The sequence below is a fragment of the Carassius gibelio genome, chromosome A20 (genome assembly GCF_023724105.1).
Source record: "Carassius gibelio isolate Cgi1373 ecotype wild population from Czech Republic chromosome A20, carGib1.2-hapl.c, whole genome shotgun sequence".
Taxonomy (NCBI): domain Eukaryota; kingdom Metazoa; phylum Chordata; class Actinopteri; order Cypriniformes; family Cyprinidae; genus Carassius; species Carassius gibelio.
In genome coordinates this window covers 15,991,910-16,008,002 of record NC_068390.1, presented here as the reverse complement: position 1 = coordinate 16,008,002, position 16,093 = coordinate 15,991,910, and the positions used below count along the sequence as shown (strand labels likewise).

The 16,093-nt window shown below is 37.5% G+C and overlaps 2 protein-coding genes across 5 annotated transcripts in view; one reads left to right on the top strand and one right to left on the bottom strand.

The window, feature by feature from the left end:
- The window catches only part of itsn2a (intersectin 2a), a 34,913-nt gene extending 25,532 nt beyond the window's left edge, over nt 1-9,381 (top strand). For 3 of the 4 annotated variants that reach the window (XM_052534343.1, XM_052534344.1, XM_052534342.1), the window contains exons 19-39: nt 984-1,105; nt 1,189-1,352; nt 1,961-2,033; nt 2,149-2,327; nt 2,544-2,599; nt 2,713-2,879; nt 3,181-3,214; nt 3,307-3,428; nt 3,603-3,699; nt 3,819-4,010; nt 5,328-5,449; nt 5,566-5,672; nt 5,991-6,174; nt 6,426-6,524; nt 6,951-7,118; nt 7,235-7,444; nt 7,563-7,684; nt 7,872-7,954; nt 8,031-8,114; nt 8,887-9,060; nt 9,148-9,381. In XM_052534343.1, the coding sequence (XP_052390303.1) occupies nt 984-1,105; nt 1,189-1,352; nt 1,961-2,033; nt 2,149-2,327; nt 2,544-2,599; nt 2,713-2,879; nt 3,181-3,214; nt 3,307-3,428; nt 3,603-3,699; nt 3,819-4,010; nt 5,328-5,449; nt 5,566-5,672; nt 5,991-6,174; nt 6,426-6,524; nt 6,951-7,118; nt 7,235-7,444; nt 7,563-7,684; nt 7,872-7,954; nt 8,031-8,114; nt 8,887-9,060; nt 9,148-9,305 (2,717 nt within the window). In that variant the 3' untranslated portion in view covers nt 9,306-9,381. Of the gene's footprint in view, nt 1-983; nt 1,106-1,188; nt 1,353-1,960; nt 2,034-2,148; nt 2,328-2,543; nt 2,600-2,712; nt 2,880-3,180; nt 3,215-3,306; nt 3,429-3,602; nt 3,700-3,818; nt 4,011-5,327; nt 5,450-5,565; nt 5,673-5,990; nt 6,175-6,425; nt 6,525-6,950; nt 7,119-7,234; nt 7,445-7,562; nt 7,685-7,871; nt 7,955-8,030; nt 8,115-8,886; nt 9,061-9,147 lie in introns of those variants that run through there. The other variant, XR_008148602.1, reaches the window with a different exon arrangement.
- Nucleotides 9,382-12,949: 3,568 nt separating this feature from the next.
- LOC127938935 (CCN family member 2) lies at nt 12,950-15,710 on the bottom strand. Its single transcript, XM_052535858.1, has 5 exons — nt 15,391-15,710; nt 14,944-15,160; nt 14,600-14,851; nt 14,182-14,393; nt 12,950-14,064 (listed from the first exon to the last, which is right to left on the bottom strand). Exons 1-5 carry the CDS (start codon nt 15,448-15,450, stop codon nt 13,768-13,770), a joined length of 1,038 nt encoding a protein of 345 aa, XP_052391818.1. The 5' UTR covers nt 15,451-15,710; the 3' UTR covers nt 12,950-13,767.
- Nucleotides 15,711-16,093: the final 383 nt, after the last annotated feature.

The following is a 16,093-nucleotide window of genomic DNA, read 5'->3' as shown; positions in this document are numbered from 1 at the left end:
ATGAATATGATGTTTTCATTATATTCATTGTAATGGGTGTCGTTACTCTCATGGCTTCATAATTCACTTTAATTACCTCCCATTAATTATCTGAGTTAATATAACAGACTCCACTAGAATGTGAGTGTTTTGAGAGAAGGAAGGTAATAGGTTGCTAAACATTTTGAACAGTTATTTATATTTTAATTTCACATAATGCACTAAACTCATACTGTGTTCTGTGTCTTAATTCTTATTTAAGTGATGCCTTATTATGTTTATTATAATGCAACTTTAAGGTAATTCACCCAAAATAGAAAATCTTGTCATCATTTTCTCACCCTAATGTCGACCTCCTTTCTTCGGCGAAACACAAAAAGAAAACATTTGAATTACCAGTCACGCTTTTCCATAAAACTTGCGTGCTAGTCTTTTGAATTCAGTTTTTTTTGAGAAACAGACTCAAATGTAAGTAATAAGAACTGTTAATGACTGCAATCACATTTATTAATTATTGATTTAATATGGACTTCTTCTCTTGAACTTGGGAACTGAAACAGTCTGATATGTGAATGAATTATTCAGACACATTTTTTAACTGGTTCAGTAGATTCAGCAAATAAATCTACTGTAACTCACAATGGAATATTACATATATTACATATATTTATTCAAAATTTATCAAGAAATTCATTCATTTGTAAAGATATGAATTATTACAATTGAAGGATTTATTCATGTTTGGAAATTGAATAGAATTGAACAATAATCTCATTCTTTACTTGCTAATAATGATGTTGAAATATATAACTTTTAGACAAAACTTAATGGCTACTAAACTGAATCTAGAAACAAAATAGTGTAGTACAATTACTGATGTGGGCTTTCTGTTACGAAAATGTTTTATATATTGAAATATGCATTTGTAAATGTGCTGCCTTTGCTGAATGGTAGTAAGATGGCTGTGATATGGTTGAAAGGTGATAATGTTTGTTTTTTTGCAGGCTTGCAGCCAGCGGTGACTATTGAAGACACATGTCCTCACCTCACCACCTACAGAGCTCTCTATCCCTTCACAGCACGCAACTCTGAGGAGCTCACACTGGAGGCAGACTGTCTGATCGAGGTACTGTACATACGTAAACACATTCACTCATGCAGTTGTAATTTTTAAGTACACATATAATTTGGCTTCCTGTGGATCCATAGGTGGATGAATCAATAGATGAATCAACAGTTAGGGAGACCGGCTGGCTGTATGGGAGTTACTGTGGGAACAGTGGCTGGTTCCCAGAGAGTTATGCTGAGAGATGTTGGAAAGACAGTGAGACTGAGAAGACACACTCCACAGCGCCCTCCACCAACTACCCTGGGTATGGCACTAAAACTACTCTATTAACTAGATTGTGCAATAGTGTTCAACCTCTTAGTGATATCAATTCTATTTAAAAGGGTGTTTTTTAATCAGAGAAATCATCCTTTTCAACATTTCATTCATTGCCCAGCAGATCAAAATTATTATTATTCAAATTACACATAGAAGCAAGTTAAAAATAACAGGAATGTTTTTTCCACACTAAAGGAAAAAGAATAGAATAATTTCCAGTTATATGCCCAAATATAATAATAAATAGCAATATATTTTTACTAAAACCATTTCACTATTCACTAAACATGTCTGATAGAGACTTCCATAAAAATGAGTAATGATGCAGATTAATAATATAATCAGTTTAAAGAAATTTTCTGAAATGAATGAAATTTACCTATAAATGATGAATTATATATTTTTAACATACAGAGATTCAGCAGCATTCGACTGCTGTTGTGATGGTGAGAAATTATCTTAACAGATCAACTTAAACTAAATTGTGTTTTAAGGATGTGTTATTGGTTTAAAATTGCACACGCATTTTAAAAAAATAATGCTTTTATTATAGATGAATGAGTAATAAATGATTTAAAATCCTTCTTTCCCCAGAATTCCTCGAGTGGACATTGAAGGACCAACTCCAACACACACACCAGTGTCTTCAAACACACAGCACACACAGGTTGGCAAGTGTGAATACACACACACACATCATCTATTTCATACAGCTTTGTTTTTTGATAATTGAAAGGAATATTACTCTGATAATTTGTGTATGTGTATTTTTTATGCTGAAGGCTGTAGCTCTGTGTGAGTGGAGCGCTAAGACTGAGAGTCACCTGGGCTTCTCTAAAGATGACATCATCACGGTTCTGGAGAAGCAGGACAACTGGATCTACGGAGAGCTCAACGAGAGCCGGGGCTGGTTCCCTTGCTCACATGTCTCCATGCTTACCACCAATAAAACACAGAATGAGTAAGACATGGGATAACTCTCTCTTAACCTCAAAAACATGCTTAATAAAAAAATGGTGGCTCAATGACATACCAGAGCCATCGAGCATGACCCCTCCCCTAACACTATAACTATAACTGTATTTTGTATGTCTCTGAATATAAATTTAGATGGTAGTATTACTATATTCTTCTTTTAACAAAAGCTAGAAAGCTAAACCGTATATGTCTCTTCTAGGCCGTTATATTCTACAGTGGATGAGATTGAACTTTCAGATTCTGGTCTGTTTGAGGGTGAGGAGTCTGTTTATGTTTTCATAGAACCATCTCTAGTCATCCATGCGAGATATTATGAGACATTAAACTGAGGTTTTTGTCATGGTTTTGATTTGATCTGATCTTATTAGAGTATGTGGCTCTGTACACATACGAGAGTCCGGAATCAGGTGACCTGACATTCTGTGCCGAGGATGTTGTCCTGGTGACAGAGAGGGAAGGAGAATGGTGGAGAGGGTGCATCGGTGACCAGTCTGGCCTCTTTCCTTCCAACTATGTTAAACCCAAAGAGTCTGATGTATGCATATTCAGATAATTGTATATTATTATGTATTTATACCTGCCTTATGAATATTAATTATTTATACACATACTGACCTAATACTGAAATTTTATTTAATACTTTACATTTTAATTTATTTTTTAATTTGTATTTTTATTCATTTGAAATTTTAATGATAATGATCATTTTGATGCTAGATAATGTTCTAAAAGTTAATGTTCTTTTGCAGAGATGATTTAAAAGAATTTGCTGTTTCAGAGACATTTAAGTTGGTATGCATTTCGATAATGATTTGCTCACTGTGTTATCATTTTAGACTGCCAATCTTGGAGTTCCCAGTAAAAAGCCAGGTGAGATTTGAGTACCATCACACACAGTAGAAGTAAAAATCAAGGCTGGTTGGTTCACATTTTAGACATATGCCATCTGTATTGGTGTTCAGAGATTGCTCAGGTGTGTTCGGCCAATGCTGCCACAACGCCAGAACAACTGAGTCTGACACCTGGTCAGCTGATCGTGGTGCTGCATAAGAACTCAAACAGCTGGTGGCTGGGTGAACTACAGGTTAGTACTGTATGTCACATAACCAGACTTTACCTAACCAAAGGACAGGATTAGCATATTGTGCATATAAATACATATCGAAATAGACAGATACAAACACATTAAGTATAAAAACAATACAAATCAGTGGAAAGTCACCAGCTTTTTAAAAACAAAGAATGTGTGTGTTTGTAGGCACGGGGTAAAAAGCGCAAAAAGGGCTGGTTCCACTCCTCTAATGTCAGATTACTGGAGGCCAACAGCGGCAAAATAACTCCTGCATCTCAGCCATGTGAGAAACTCTTTCATTCACACTCTTTTGTATGTGGTTGCGTGTATGTTGTTTTCCCTCATTTGTTCCATTCTGCTCCATCCATCCATTCTCTCTGTCTTTCTCCCCTCCCCCTGTAGTGTGTCAGGTTATTGCAATGTATGACTACAAAGCAGCCAATAAGGATGAGATGAGCTTCCAAAAAGGTCAGCTGATCACCGTATTCAACAAGGACAACCCTGACTGGTGGAAAGGAGAGGTCGCCGGGGTCGTAGGGCTGTTTCCAACTAATTATGTGAAGATGACCACAGAATGTGATCCCAGCCAGCAATGTAAGTACTATGGGAGTTACTTTATCAGTTCCTGTTTTCACATCAGAGTTCAGAGTTGTTTGTTCATAAGGTAAGGGTGGGGAACATATAAATCAAAATAGATTGAATTAATTGGGTTTGAAATAATCATAAAAAAAAGAGTAAATAAGATGTTGATGAACAAACACATTAACACAGATGTGGTTTTTACTTTTTATGATGGACAAAAAAGGAAAGACTTTTTGGCTATAGTCTTTCTTCCTTAGAACAAATTCTAATATATATTCTCTATCCATCCCTTCATTATTCATTCTCTCCTCTGCCCTTATCTCCTCCCTTCCATCCTTTTTCCACGTCAATCGCATCATCTGTTTTATTGTAGGATGTAGCTCTGGCTCCGCCTTCCTCTTCCTCCTCTTTTCTGCCAATCAGAACACTACTCTGGTCCAGGAAGCAGCCTCAAGACTGGCTAGATTTGTTTGGATTTAACCCCACCCCTTCAACTATTTCTGTTTAGACGTTGCTTAAATAACAAATGAACGCATCAATTTACCTCCACTGGTTTTAGGACATATTTTTCTCACTGGAATCAGTAAATTTTTAATCGGGAAAAGATATCACTTGCTGCTTTTCTCTGTACATTTTATGAAGTGACTTTAATTAAAGGGGCCATATCATGAGTGACTGAATTATCCTCGATCTTTTTTAAAATAAAAGTTCTTGAATATTTTGTCAGTTCAATCTCAAAAAACAAACAAATAAATGAAAATAAATAATAATAATAATAATAACTTGGCTACAAAAATGGCTCATTATAACCTGAATAAAATGACAATAGCTGAAGATGGAATTTGGTAGCAACTAAAACAGCTTATTAAACTTTAAAATGAAAAACATGGCTAAGAAAAACAAAAAATTGGAACAAGAATCTTAACTAACATTAGACCATTGGGTAAAAAAAAAAGAATAATCAAAAATATATGACATGGCCCCTTTAAAGTAAACTACCCTTTAAGTCAGCACTGTTCATCAGCACAATCATATATTCGTATATCACGGGATTGTCAGTCTGCCTCTGTGTGTTTAATTGAAACTGATGACCAGCCTCACAATTGACCAGCTATGCAGCCAGCTAACAGTCGTGACCTTAGATATTTTAGAGAGTTCATTCTGAATGTCATAACTTTGCTCTGGATGCAGTTTTGTATGGAAAGCATTCATAATTATATGATGCAGAAATACGCAAAATAAAGTTTTTAATTGTGAGATGCTGTTGTGATGTGGTTACTGATGAGTGCATGTGCATGTGTGGCTTGTCCTGCATATGTGTGTGTGTAGGGTGTGCCGATCTGCTCAGTTTAGAGTCTATGTGCACTGAAGAGAGGAAGAGGCAAGGCTATATCCACGAGCTCATTCAGACGGAGGAGACCTATCTGGAGGACCTGGAACTGGCACTGGAGGTGATCTAACAGCCACTTCAACAATATTCATGATATATCCACATTTGGAATGCTATTTGTTTACACTCTAAGTTACATAAAATGTCAAATTGGTTCCTGTGTGTGTGGAAATTCAGGTTTTCTATAAACCAATGGCAGAGTCAGGGAGGCTGACAGAGGCTGAGATGAGCATGATCTTTGTGAACTGGCGGGAACTGATCATGTGCAGCACCAAACTCCTAAAGTGAGTCGATGCTGAGTGCATTCTGTCTGGGCAGTTGCAAGCGGTGTCTTGCGGACATTAAGTGCCCGGTTTGAATTTTTTTTTGTCCAATATTAATTCATTTTCCAGTTCTATTTGAAGTTTACATTAGTGGGTTAAACTTTCTGGAAAACCATTTACCCTTACACCTGGGACTATCAACTAGCAACCAATGGATGCAAATGAAAGAATTAAAACATAGAGCTTTTATATACGAGCAGATTTGTCAATACAAGGTAACTGAATTTTTCTTAAAATATGAGAAGTAATATACCAGGTGATATACTTTGTGTTTTTCAGAGCTCTGCGTGTCCGTAAGAAGATGGCTGGAGAGCGGATGCCGGTGCAGGTGGTGGGGGATATCCTGTCTTCAGAGCTCTCTCACATGCAGGCCTACATTCGCTTCTGCAGCTGCCAGCTCAATGCTGCGGCTCTGCTGCAACAGAAAACAGACAAATCAGCTGACTTCAAACTCTTCCTGAAGGTAAGTGGAGTTCCTTACTTTCTAATAAATGCTGCACAATGCTCACAATAAACAAACTTGGTCTAGTGTTGGGTTGCTTCTTGATCAGTGTCCTGAAAGCAACACCAGTTGTTTTGAATGTTTTACACAGTAGTCCACAAGATGGTGCTGTCGCTTACTACTCTCTCCTGGAATACTGTGGATGAATTAACTGTTGATAGAGAAAAGATTTTAAAAAGACTCTCTTCCTTCTGTGTTTATCTTCTTTGTAGAAAATTGCCAGTAATTACCGCTGTAAAGGAATGCCACTGTCCAGCTTCCTCCTGAAACCCATGCAGAGAATCACACGCTACCCACTGCTGATCAAGAACGTACGAGAAGCTTCTCCTACAGTCCTCAACTATGGAAAATTTAATAGGAGAAATAATATCCGTTATTGAAAATCAGAGGAAATATGAAGGAAATAAAAAATTTTAATAATAAAAAAGTAGATATATAAGGCTGTATAAGGAAATATATTCAAGCGTCTTGAAGAAGTCGCCACGGTCTGTCTCAGGTTTTTTTCTTCACAATATTAATGTGCTTAAGACTTTTGTATTATTGTAGTACAGTACCACGTACAACACTAATACAGTGTTATTGCCTTATTTTTACAATTATTATTATTAATGTGCAACAGAATGAAAAAATCAGTAAGAATATTAATAAAACGTTTAAAAATATACAAATAAATAATCAGCAATATTCGTTTTGATGCAAATCATTTGTTTGTTGTTTCTGAAATCCGATGGGTGTAGATTCTGGAGAATACCCCTCCAACTCATGCAGATCACGCAAACCTGCAGGCGGCACTGGAGCAAGCCGAGGAGTTGTGCTCACAGGTGAACGAGGGCGTGAGGGAGAAAGAAAACTCTGACCGGCTGGAATGGATCCAGAACCATGTGCTGTGTGATGGAGTCATTGAGGTGAGATCACTGAAGGCCTTTTGGTGCTACATAATGACCTCTAATTGTAAAACAACTGCTTTTATTAAGTGTTATGGTATTTGTGAAAATGTTATTTTGTAATGTTCTCAATTTAGCACCTCGTTTTTAACTCTCTGACGAATTGCCTGGGCCCTCGAAAGCTGCTGCACAGCGGCAAACTACATAAGACCAAGAGCAGCAAGGAGCTTTGGGCCTTCCTGTTTAACGACTTCCTGCTCCTCACCAACACCTCAAAACAGTTCTCATCTGGGCCTGACAGACTCTTCAATCCGAACTCAAATGCACAGTACAAGATGTATAAAACGGTAAAGCAGGATGACTGGTTATACCAGTGTCCATCAGGAGCTCGTATGTAGCTGGATTACGTTTTGTGTAAAACACTTTGTAAAATGTCCCTCTCTAACAATGTCTTTCTTATTTTAGCCAGTGTTTCTGAATGAGGTCTTAGTTAAAATGCCCTCTGACCCTTCCAGTGATGATCCAGTTTTTCACATCTCACACATTGACCGTGTTTACACTCTCAAGGCTGACACCATTAATGAAAGGTACAAATACTATACACACATTTAAACTCAAATGCTCAGATACAGATAACACACACAACATGATCCACTGAACTACAAGTGAGGCTATAAAAGGCTATCAAACCTTCGGTATAGAGTATAAAGTATGAGTTTATTACAGTGAGTGTCTGTTGTACAACAGTAATTGATCTCTGTCTTGATAAATTAGGACTGCATGGGTGCAGAAGATCAAAGCAGCATCTGAACACTTCATAGAGACTGAGAAGCTGAAAAGAGAGAAGGCATACCAAGGTATCAAGAGAGGAGTATTAAGAGTCAGAGTGATTGATTACAGCTTTACTGATGAAAGCCTGTGTATGTTGTTTAGCTCGCTCGCAGAAGAACAATGGAATTGGGAGACTGTTAGTAACGGTCCTGGAGGCCACAGAGTTGAAGCCCTGCAAACCAAATGGTTAGAAGAAACATACACAATCAGTCTGGGCTCTATTCACACAAACATCCCACACTCACTTCACATTCATTCATTTATCATGTTTTTTTTTTTTTATTAAATTTTCACTCTATTTTTGTGTTTTATAGTTTCATTATGGAGTTTTATTTTTATTATTTTAACTAGTATTAATTTAAAATGTTTAATGGTGCTACTTTTCACAGCCTAATCTTAATATATAGTGGCATTTTCATCTGATGCAGATGTATTGTTTAAAGTTTTAAAATCAGTTGTATTGAAGTTTTTCCAAATTTCATTATTATTTTATGCATTAAACCTCACTGAACCTACAATTTTCTCGTAAATAAGATGCATATATAATATCAAAAAATATATATTTTTAAATTTACAGATTGTCTTTCTTTTTAATTAAATTATGCAACATATTTCCTGTTTTTAAATTTTGCTTAAATTATTACTATTATCTTATAGTATACGGTGTATCAAAAACAAATGTATTTTAGTTTTTGTTTACAGTTTGTTCCAGTTGAATAAGAATCATATCAAAATTAACATTTAAATTTTTATTTTAAGTATACATTAACACTAAATTGATCTGAAAATAAGCCGTAGTATCTTACTTTTATACAATTTGTCATATGTATTTAATCCAGAGTGACTTAAAGACATATATTTGCTAATTTCCTCCATTCTTTGGGAATCAAACCCATGACATTGGCATTTGGAGAACAAGACAAAAATATTGAGTAGGAAATGATGTGTGTGTTTACAGGAAAAAGTAACCCGTACTGTGAGCTAACCATGGGCGCGCAGTGCTACTCGTCCCGCCATCAGCCTGACACGCTCAACCCCAAATGGAACTTCAACTGCCACTTTTTCATCAAAGACCTGTATCAGGACGTCCTGTGCCTCACCATCTTTGAGAGGGACCAGTTCTCTCCCGACGGTGGGATTCTACCCGGTGGCACTGCACACACAAAATACACATACACAAAAACATGTATTTTTTAACAGGATTGTTCATTCAATACAGATTTTCTTGGTCGTACTGAAGTTCCTATAGCGACAATAAAGAAGGATCAAGAAGGTAAAGGTCCGTTGGTACAGCGTCTGCTGCTTCATGAAGTTCCAACTGGAGAGGTCAAAGTGCGGCTTGACCTGCAGCTCTATGATCAAACACCTTACCTGTGAACTCCACATCTGATTCATTAGCACTCCATAATTAACCAGATCATTTAACAGAAGTTTATGAGTGTTCATCTTAAGAACACAGTTTAAAATATTTTAGATTTAGTCCAAGAGCTTTAAGTCCCTCCATTGTAACTGTGTGTACGGTCTACTGTCCGTGTCCAGAAAGGTAAGAAAAACATCATCAAAGTAGTCGATGTGACATCAGAGGGTAGGTTAGATTTTGCTGAAGCATCGAAAATACATTTTGGTCCAAAAATAGCAAAAACTACGACTTTATTCAGCATTGTCTTCTCTTCCGGGTCTGTTATGAGCGAGTTCACTGCAGTGTAGTGATGTCCTGTTCGCGAACGAATCATTCGATTTAACCTGTTCTTCTTAGTGAATCGGTTAAACCAGTTCACCAAATCGAACTGAATCGTTTTAAACGGTTCTTGTCTCCAGTAAGCATTAATCCACAAATGACTTAAGCTGTTAACTTGTTTAATGTGGCTGAGACTCCCTCTGAGTTCAAACAAACCAATATCTCGGAGTAATGCATGTACTCAAACAGTACACTGACTGAACTGCTGTGAAGAGAGAACTGAAGATGAACACCGAGCCGAGCCAGATAACGAACGACAGATTGACTCATTCTCAAGTCAAGAACCAGTTGTATCGGTTTTCGGATCACCAGTAGTGATGGGAAGTTAGGTTCTTTTCCCTGAACCAGTTCTTCCGGACAGCTCGATTCAATAAACCAGTTGAATAAAACAGTTCACTGGTTCTTTTGCGCTCGACGTAATGACGTCATTGGTGATGATTGCACTTCATTCAAGTCTTCGGTTTACCCACACTCATAACATTAGCAGAAAATCAGTTCAGAATCAATCACCAAAAGACTCAGTTTCGGTTCAGACGCGCTGTGTGTCATTCTGCTTCATTCTGAATCACACATGCGCAGTATCATCAGCTCCTTGGTTCTCGAATTGGACGCGTCACAACACTGCAGTGAACTCGCTCACAACAGACCCAGAAGAGAAGACAATGCTGAATAAAGTTGTAGTTTTTGTTATTTTTGGACCAAAATTTATTTTTGATGCTTCAACAAATTCTAAAAGACCCTCTGATGTCACATGGACTACTCTGATGATGTTTTTCTTACCTTTCTGGACATGGACAGTAGACCGTACACACAGCTTCAATAGAGGCACTGAGAGCTCTTGGACTAAATCTAAAATATTGTAAACTGTGTTCCGAAGATGAACGGAGGTCTTACGGGTTTGGAACAACATGAGGGTGAGTTATTAATGACATTCTTCATTTTTGGCTGAACTATCCCTTTAACAGATGTTTACATGCAGTAAAATATTTACTCTCACACATGCTTGAAGTTGTATAATGGGGATTATTGGGTAATAACATAATGATTCGGTTGGGATAGGAACTGGTTTGAAATTTGTACATTTTTAAAGTGCATTAGTAATCTAAACATATTGATTAAACATAGACATAACTGATTTTATTTTAGTTTACTGCCTTAAATCTGAACACATTATGTACTGTAACTTCCTATGTATAAATAGGTTCAAAAGATGTCACTCAAATTGCTGAAATTCAGTAATTTGTAGATTCCACTATGCCAATCATACTTGAGCTTCCTGTAGCTGTTCCTGGAGCCTTAGTGCATGTTTAATCACTTTATTATTAAATACTGAAACACTTTAAAAGACACTGTTATATATTTAATTATATAATGAACATATGATATATAATGTTATCTGAAATTGTGTGATGGAACACAAATTGTGCTTTAAATTCCTTATTGTACAAATTTAGGGAAGATTTATAAACGCTTTAAGAATGTATAATATGGCTTACGGTTTCCAATGATGATTCTAATAACAGCGTTGGGCTTTATGAACAGACTGGATCTGGATATTGCACATTTGATTTGTTGATGATGGATTTTGAAAGTTTGTGTGGTGTTTTTTGTTGTTATTTTTTTTAATGCATAATTGACGTAATTGACAAATTATGGGCTTGAGTTCAAATCATATACTGTACACCAAAGACAAAAATAAAAACAGAATGTTTACGACTCTTATCTTAAAATAACAGTTTACTGCTTTTTGTTTGTTTTGATATTTTAATCTTTTTTTCTTTTTAATTCACAAAAAAAAAAAAAAAAAAAAAAAACTACTCAAAATCAAAAACATTTTCATAAAAAGTGGGACCCCAAAAGATTCTTCAGTGAACTATTGTTAATTGTTAATTTATTTTCTTCAGGATCTTCAGATAAGTATGGCCCCCTATAAATGGCCTTTCTTGTGGCATTGGGGTCACCGTATAACTAATTAGATAAGAAAGAGGAAATTAATGTACTTTAGATACAGATTTCCAAATATTAATGTAATTAACTATGGTGAGCAAATAACTGGCTTTGATAATATTCTATAGTAAATGCACATGTAACACATTACAAATGCAAAATACATTTGTGCCCTGCAAAGCCACAAAATCATCAACATGGTGTTAATAGATTTTTAAAGTTGTTCTGGAGATGTATGCAGTATTTTAAATTCTAATTGTAATATTCTACGGCATGAACAAATATCAACCAGCGAGACAAGACACGAAATTTAATTTTAAAATGTTAAGACAAAGGTAGGCTACAACTACACAACCCATGAAACTTTGCAAATGATGTAATAACAAAATTGTATAAAACTTGTTTTATGAACATAATAAGTAGCCTATAAATGCTAAATGTTTGCAATACTGTATTATTTCTATTGTTGACTCCTCTAGATTGAATGTACTCTCTGTTTGGTCGTTTTTTTTTTAACACCAAATTAGTTTAGAAATTAGAAATCAATCTACACAGCCTCTGAATATAAATATTTCACTACCACAGTCGATGCACTAGATGGCGCTTATTGTATATAACTTCAGTGGTTTGCACAGAACAAATCCAGTGTGTGTCGTACCAAAGTCTCTGGTCGTACTCAATCGGAAAAATTGATTGATCAATAGCTCAAGCAATTAATTCGTTTTTATTTTTATTTTTATTAATATTCAAAAAATTCTAACAGATATTTTATCTGTGCAATGTCTAAATTGGTTGTCCTTATTCTCCTAATCATTAATGGGTGTGTTTTTTTTTTTATAAAAAAAATATTGCCTAAATAATTTATCATTCATTCACCTCAGAAATAATGTCATAGACCTACTGCTCTCCCCTACACAAAAGTATTATTATTATTTTTAAGTGAAAAGTATCATATTTGTATTATTTGAATAAATAATCCTGAAAAAAGGCTATAAGCTATAAAAACATTTTACACAATTATTGTTTTACTTTATTTTTGATCAAACAAACACAGGTTAGCTTAAGAGTCTTCTTTCAAAAACATAAAAATGCTATATATACAGAACATCAGTTGTAAATGTATATCAGTAGTATCAGTGTGTGGTCTTGAGTTTGATGGACCGCACACAATGCAACTGTGTGGTCTGCAGTGGTGATGTAAAAATGGCATTGACGCAAGTATGAGCATGAGAGGCCTTTGTGAAAACATGGTGTTCATGTGTGACTGACATCAGGGTTTATGTACATTTACCATCAGAAGAGGCTCGGGGTGAAAATGACTCAAACAATGACGATGTTTATATAAAAATATAATATTTTATTTATAACTACAAAAGTGAAAACGTAACTTTTTGGTCACACTTCTCAATAAAATATTGGACAAACTGTAAGAAGAACAGTCAAGTCAGCACATGGAGCTATTATTTAAACTTGGTGAAGCAAGAAAATAAGCAAGACATCAAATGCTTTGAATTTAAATTAACTTAAGATGTACAAAATATGTACATTATTTACAGCTTTCAAAAAATAGATACTGTAATAAAAATAGAATGAAGCTACAATTCATCCAGTCTTTTTGACAGGGGTACTGACGCTCTCCCATCAGGAGGGGCCAGACAGTCGAAGTCAAACACTCAGTGCTATATTAACCTTCATAGTTCTTGGCCAAACTTCATGTCTTGTTTCAGCTCAATCAAAATCTGAGCTGACAAAATCAACTAAATATAAGAGCACATCAGTTTCTCTGTCTCTTTCTTCTGCCTTCTATCGGCTTGGTGAGGCGATTAGCTTCAAGGGGAGGGGCTTGGCATCATCTGCCAATCATTGACATTGGGCGTCACAGAGTCGGACTATTAGTGCAGTAATGTTTTTTATGGGGCGTCCGAACAGAGCCCGGTCATTTTACAATCCCCACCCCCTAATCTTAGACATCCACCATGACAAATGTAGTCCTTGTACAAAATACATACACTAAAAAAAAAAAAACGTAAAATGAAAGCAAAAAACCATAAAAAGACAAACAATTACTTTGTGCTGAGATATGAGATGGATATCTGCTAGATTCAAGTGGACAGTCACTGCATGGAACTCCTCGGCGTTGCTGTCACTGTCTCCTTACGCCATGTCACCGACCATCTTCTTGTAATACATGGACTCAAAGACGTCGTTCTCCCCGGGGCAGTTGTAGTGGCATGCGCAGGTCTTGATGAACATCATCTGCTTCTTCATGACTTGGCCGTCTGGGCACTTGAACTCCATGGGCAAGGTGGCGGTTCTGTGAGGTGTGCAGCAGCGTCCATCCGTGCAAACGCCACAGAACTTGGGCCGGTAAGACTTGGTGGTGGTGCAGCCAGAAATCTCAAACTTCATGGGTTTTGAGACTCGTGGTGTGCGGATACACTTCTTCCCTTTCTGTAAAAGCATAAAATGAAAAGATAGCCATCAAGTTCTGTGACGTCATCATCATGCATCAGGGGAACCAAGAGTGAGCCGTGCTGTGATTGGTTTGGAAGGTAGGTTGCTGCTTACCCTGATTTTCTCCTCTAGGTGTGAATCGCAGGGGCGAACCATACAGAGGCGGGACTGCTTCTCAAGACGGCACTCGCGGTTGTCATTGGTGACACGAGTAGAGATTCCCAAGCCGCAGGTCTTTGAGCATGCACTCCATTCTGTGGTCTGAACCAGGCAGTTCTCTCTCATCATGGAGGGATCGGGCCCGTATGTCTCCTCCTCTCTGTAAGCTACAAAATAAGACACATTTTTTACTTAACACATTCCTTAGAGCTGCATGATGTCATCCAAATGTTCATATTATTACATCATTGCACTGGAATTCATTCCAACCTCCTTAATGGAGACCATTACTGTGTCTGAATATGTATGACTCACTGAATCACCACTGTGACAGTTCTGACTCACAGAACAGTCGAGGTCAAAGAATGCTCACCTGCCAAAGCTGGTCCCACAAAGGTATTCTGTTGAGGGGAGTCACACACCCACTCCTCACAGCACTTCCCTGGGACCTTCACCCTGCGGGGCATCGGGCAGTCAGGGCTGGGGAGCCTAATATCCATTCCACACAGGGGCACGCAACCTACAGCGCCGTCTAGACACGTGCACTGGTATTTACAACTGCTCTGGAAGGACTCTCCGCTGCGATACACCATTCCACTGAACACGCAAGTGGCACCTTCTCTTGCTGTGGGATGGGGAAAGAAAATGGTTTACAACTCTGACTCAACTCAACAACTATAGATTCAGTGTCTGTATGTCAACAGTCAATATCCTTACCTGTGCAGACTCCAATACGACGGTTGCTTGGGGAGCCGTAGTCACAGTAAAGGCCTTTGTGGGGGTCACAAACGTCTCGCTCTGTGCAAAGTTCGCCCAGTTGCTTGGCACACACCCGGCAGCACCCACAAGTGTCCGGCACCAGGCTCACACCGGGCGAACACTGGGGTGGTACATCAGGACATTGGCATTGTCCACTGCACTCCTGAGCCGTAGCCTGAGGAATATAACACATGCTCTTGTAAGACTTTGTACATTTGCTCAACACTGACCTTAAAAGATATCTTTCAAAGGGTTAAAATGTGGCATTTTATGAGGTATTTGTGTCTGGCGGCAAAAGATTAAAGTTATAGCCTGATCTTGCTAATCATTAATAGTCTGGATTTCTACATGCATTTAAACAAGAGAGTGGTCTCTTTCTCATAATAGTGCATTTAAAGGACTTACCCATCCACAGAAAGTCAGGCACAGCAAAGCAAGCACTCTTCGATTCATTCCAGAAAACATGATGACCACTTCTTTCCAATCTCTTTTAAAAAAATGCAGTCTCCTCTTCAGATTTGATCAAGTTGATCTCGTTGTGTAGTCTTTGAATCCAGTTCCTCTTGATCGTGTCGAGTGAAAGCTAGAATTTAGCTTCGGTATGAAGGTTAGGCTGAGCAGTGTCGAGCGACTGTTGCTTCTCTCTGGAGGACTTCGAGTTTTCTGATTCTCCAGCAGCAGCTGAGCTACCTTTATACACACCACACTGCGGTGGGCTGCCTCTACCTCAATGGAACGCTGGATAAACATGGGCATTCCTGGCATTCTTTCCTAGTTTCCTGCCCCCTCCACTCTCCACTCCCCTCTCCCCGTCCACTAGACCTGCACCCACTGCCATCCAACATTCCTGGGCTGTCACACAGCAAAATAAAAGTGCAGTCTCTAGCATTACCTTGCAGTGCTTGGTTGGAGTTTATGCAATTTGTCTTAGAGATAGATGTGTGCATGCTTGTTCTCTAAATAACTGGTGATTGACAGTTGATGATAATGAAGTGGCCATTATGCAGTTAAAGGACGGTAGACCCTTAAATGAACATCATTATTTAAGTCTGGTAATTATTTACTCATCTTTATGTCTTTCCAAATCTTCAAATCTGATTTTTAATAT

Coding starts and splice junctions, on each gene's coding strand:
- LOC127938935 (XM_052535858.1), bottom strand. CDS start 15,450: ATGTTTTCTGGAATGAATCGAAGAGTGCTTGCTTTGCTGTGCCTGACT. Junction 14,394..14,599: donor TGTGGGACCAGCTTTGGCAG/GTGAGCATTCTT, acceptor CTTATTTTGTAG/CTTACAGAGAGGAGGAGACA. Junction 14,065..14,181: donor ACCTAGAGGAGAAAATCAGG/GTAAGCAGCAAC, acceptor ATGCTTTTACAG/AAAGGGAAGAAGTGTATCCG.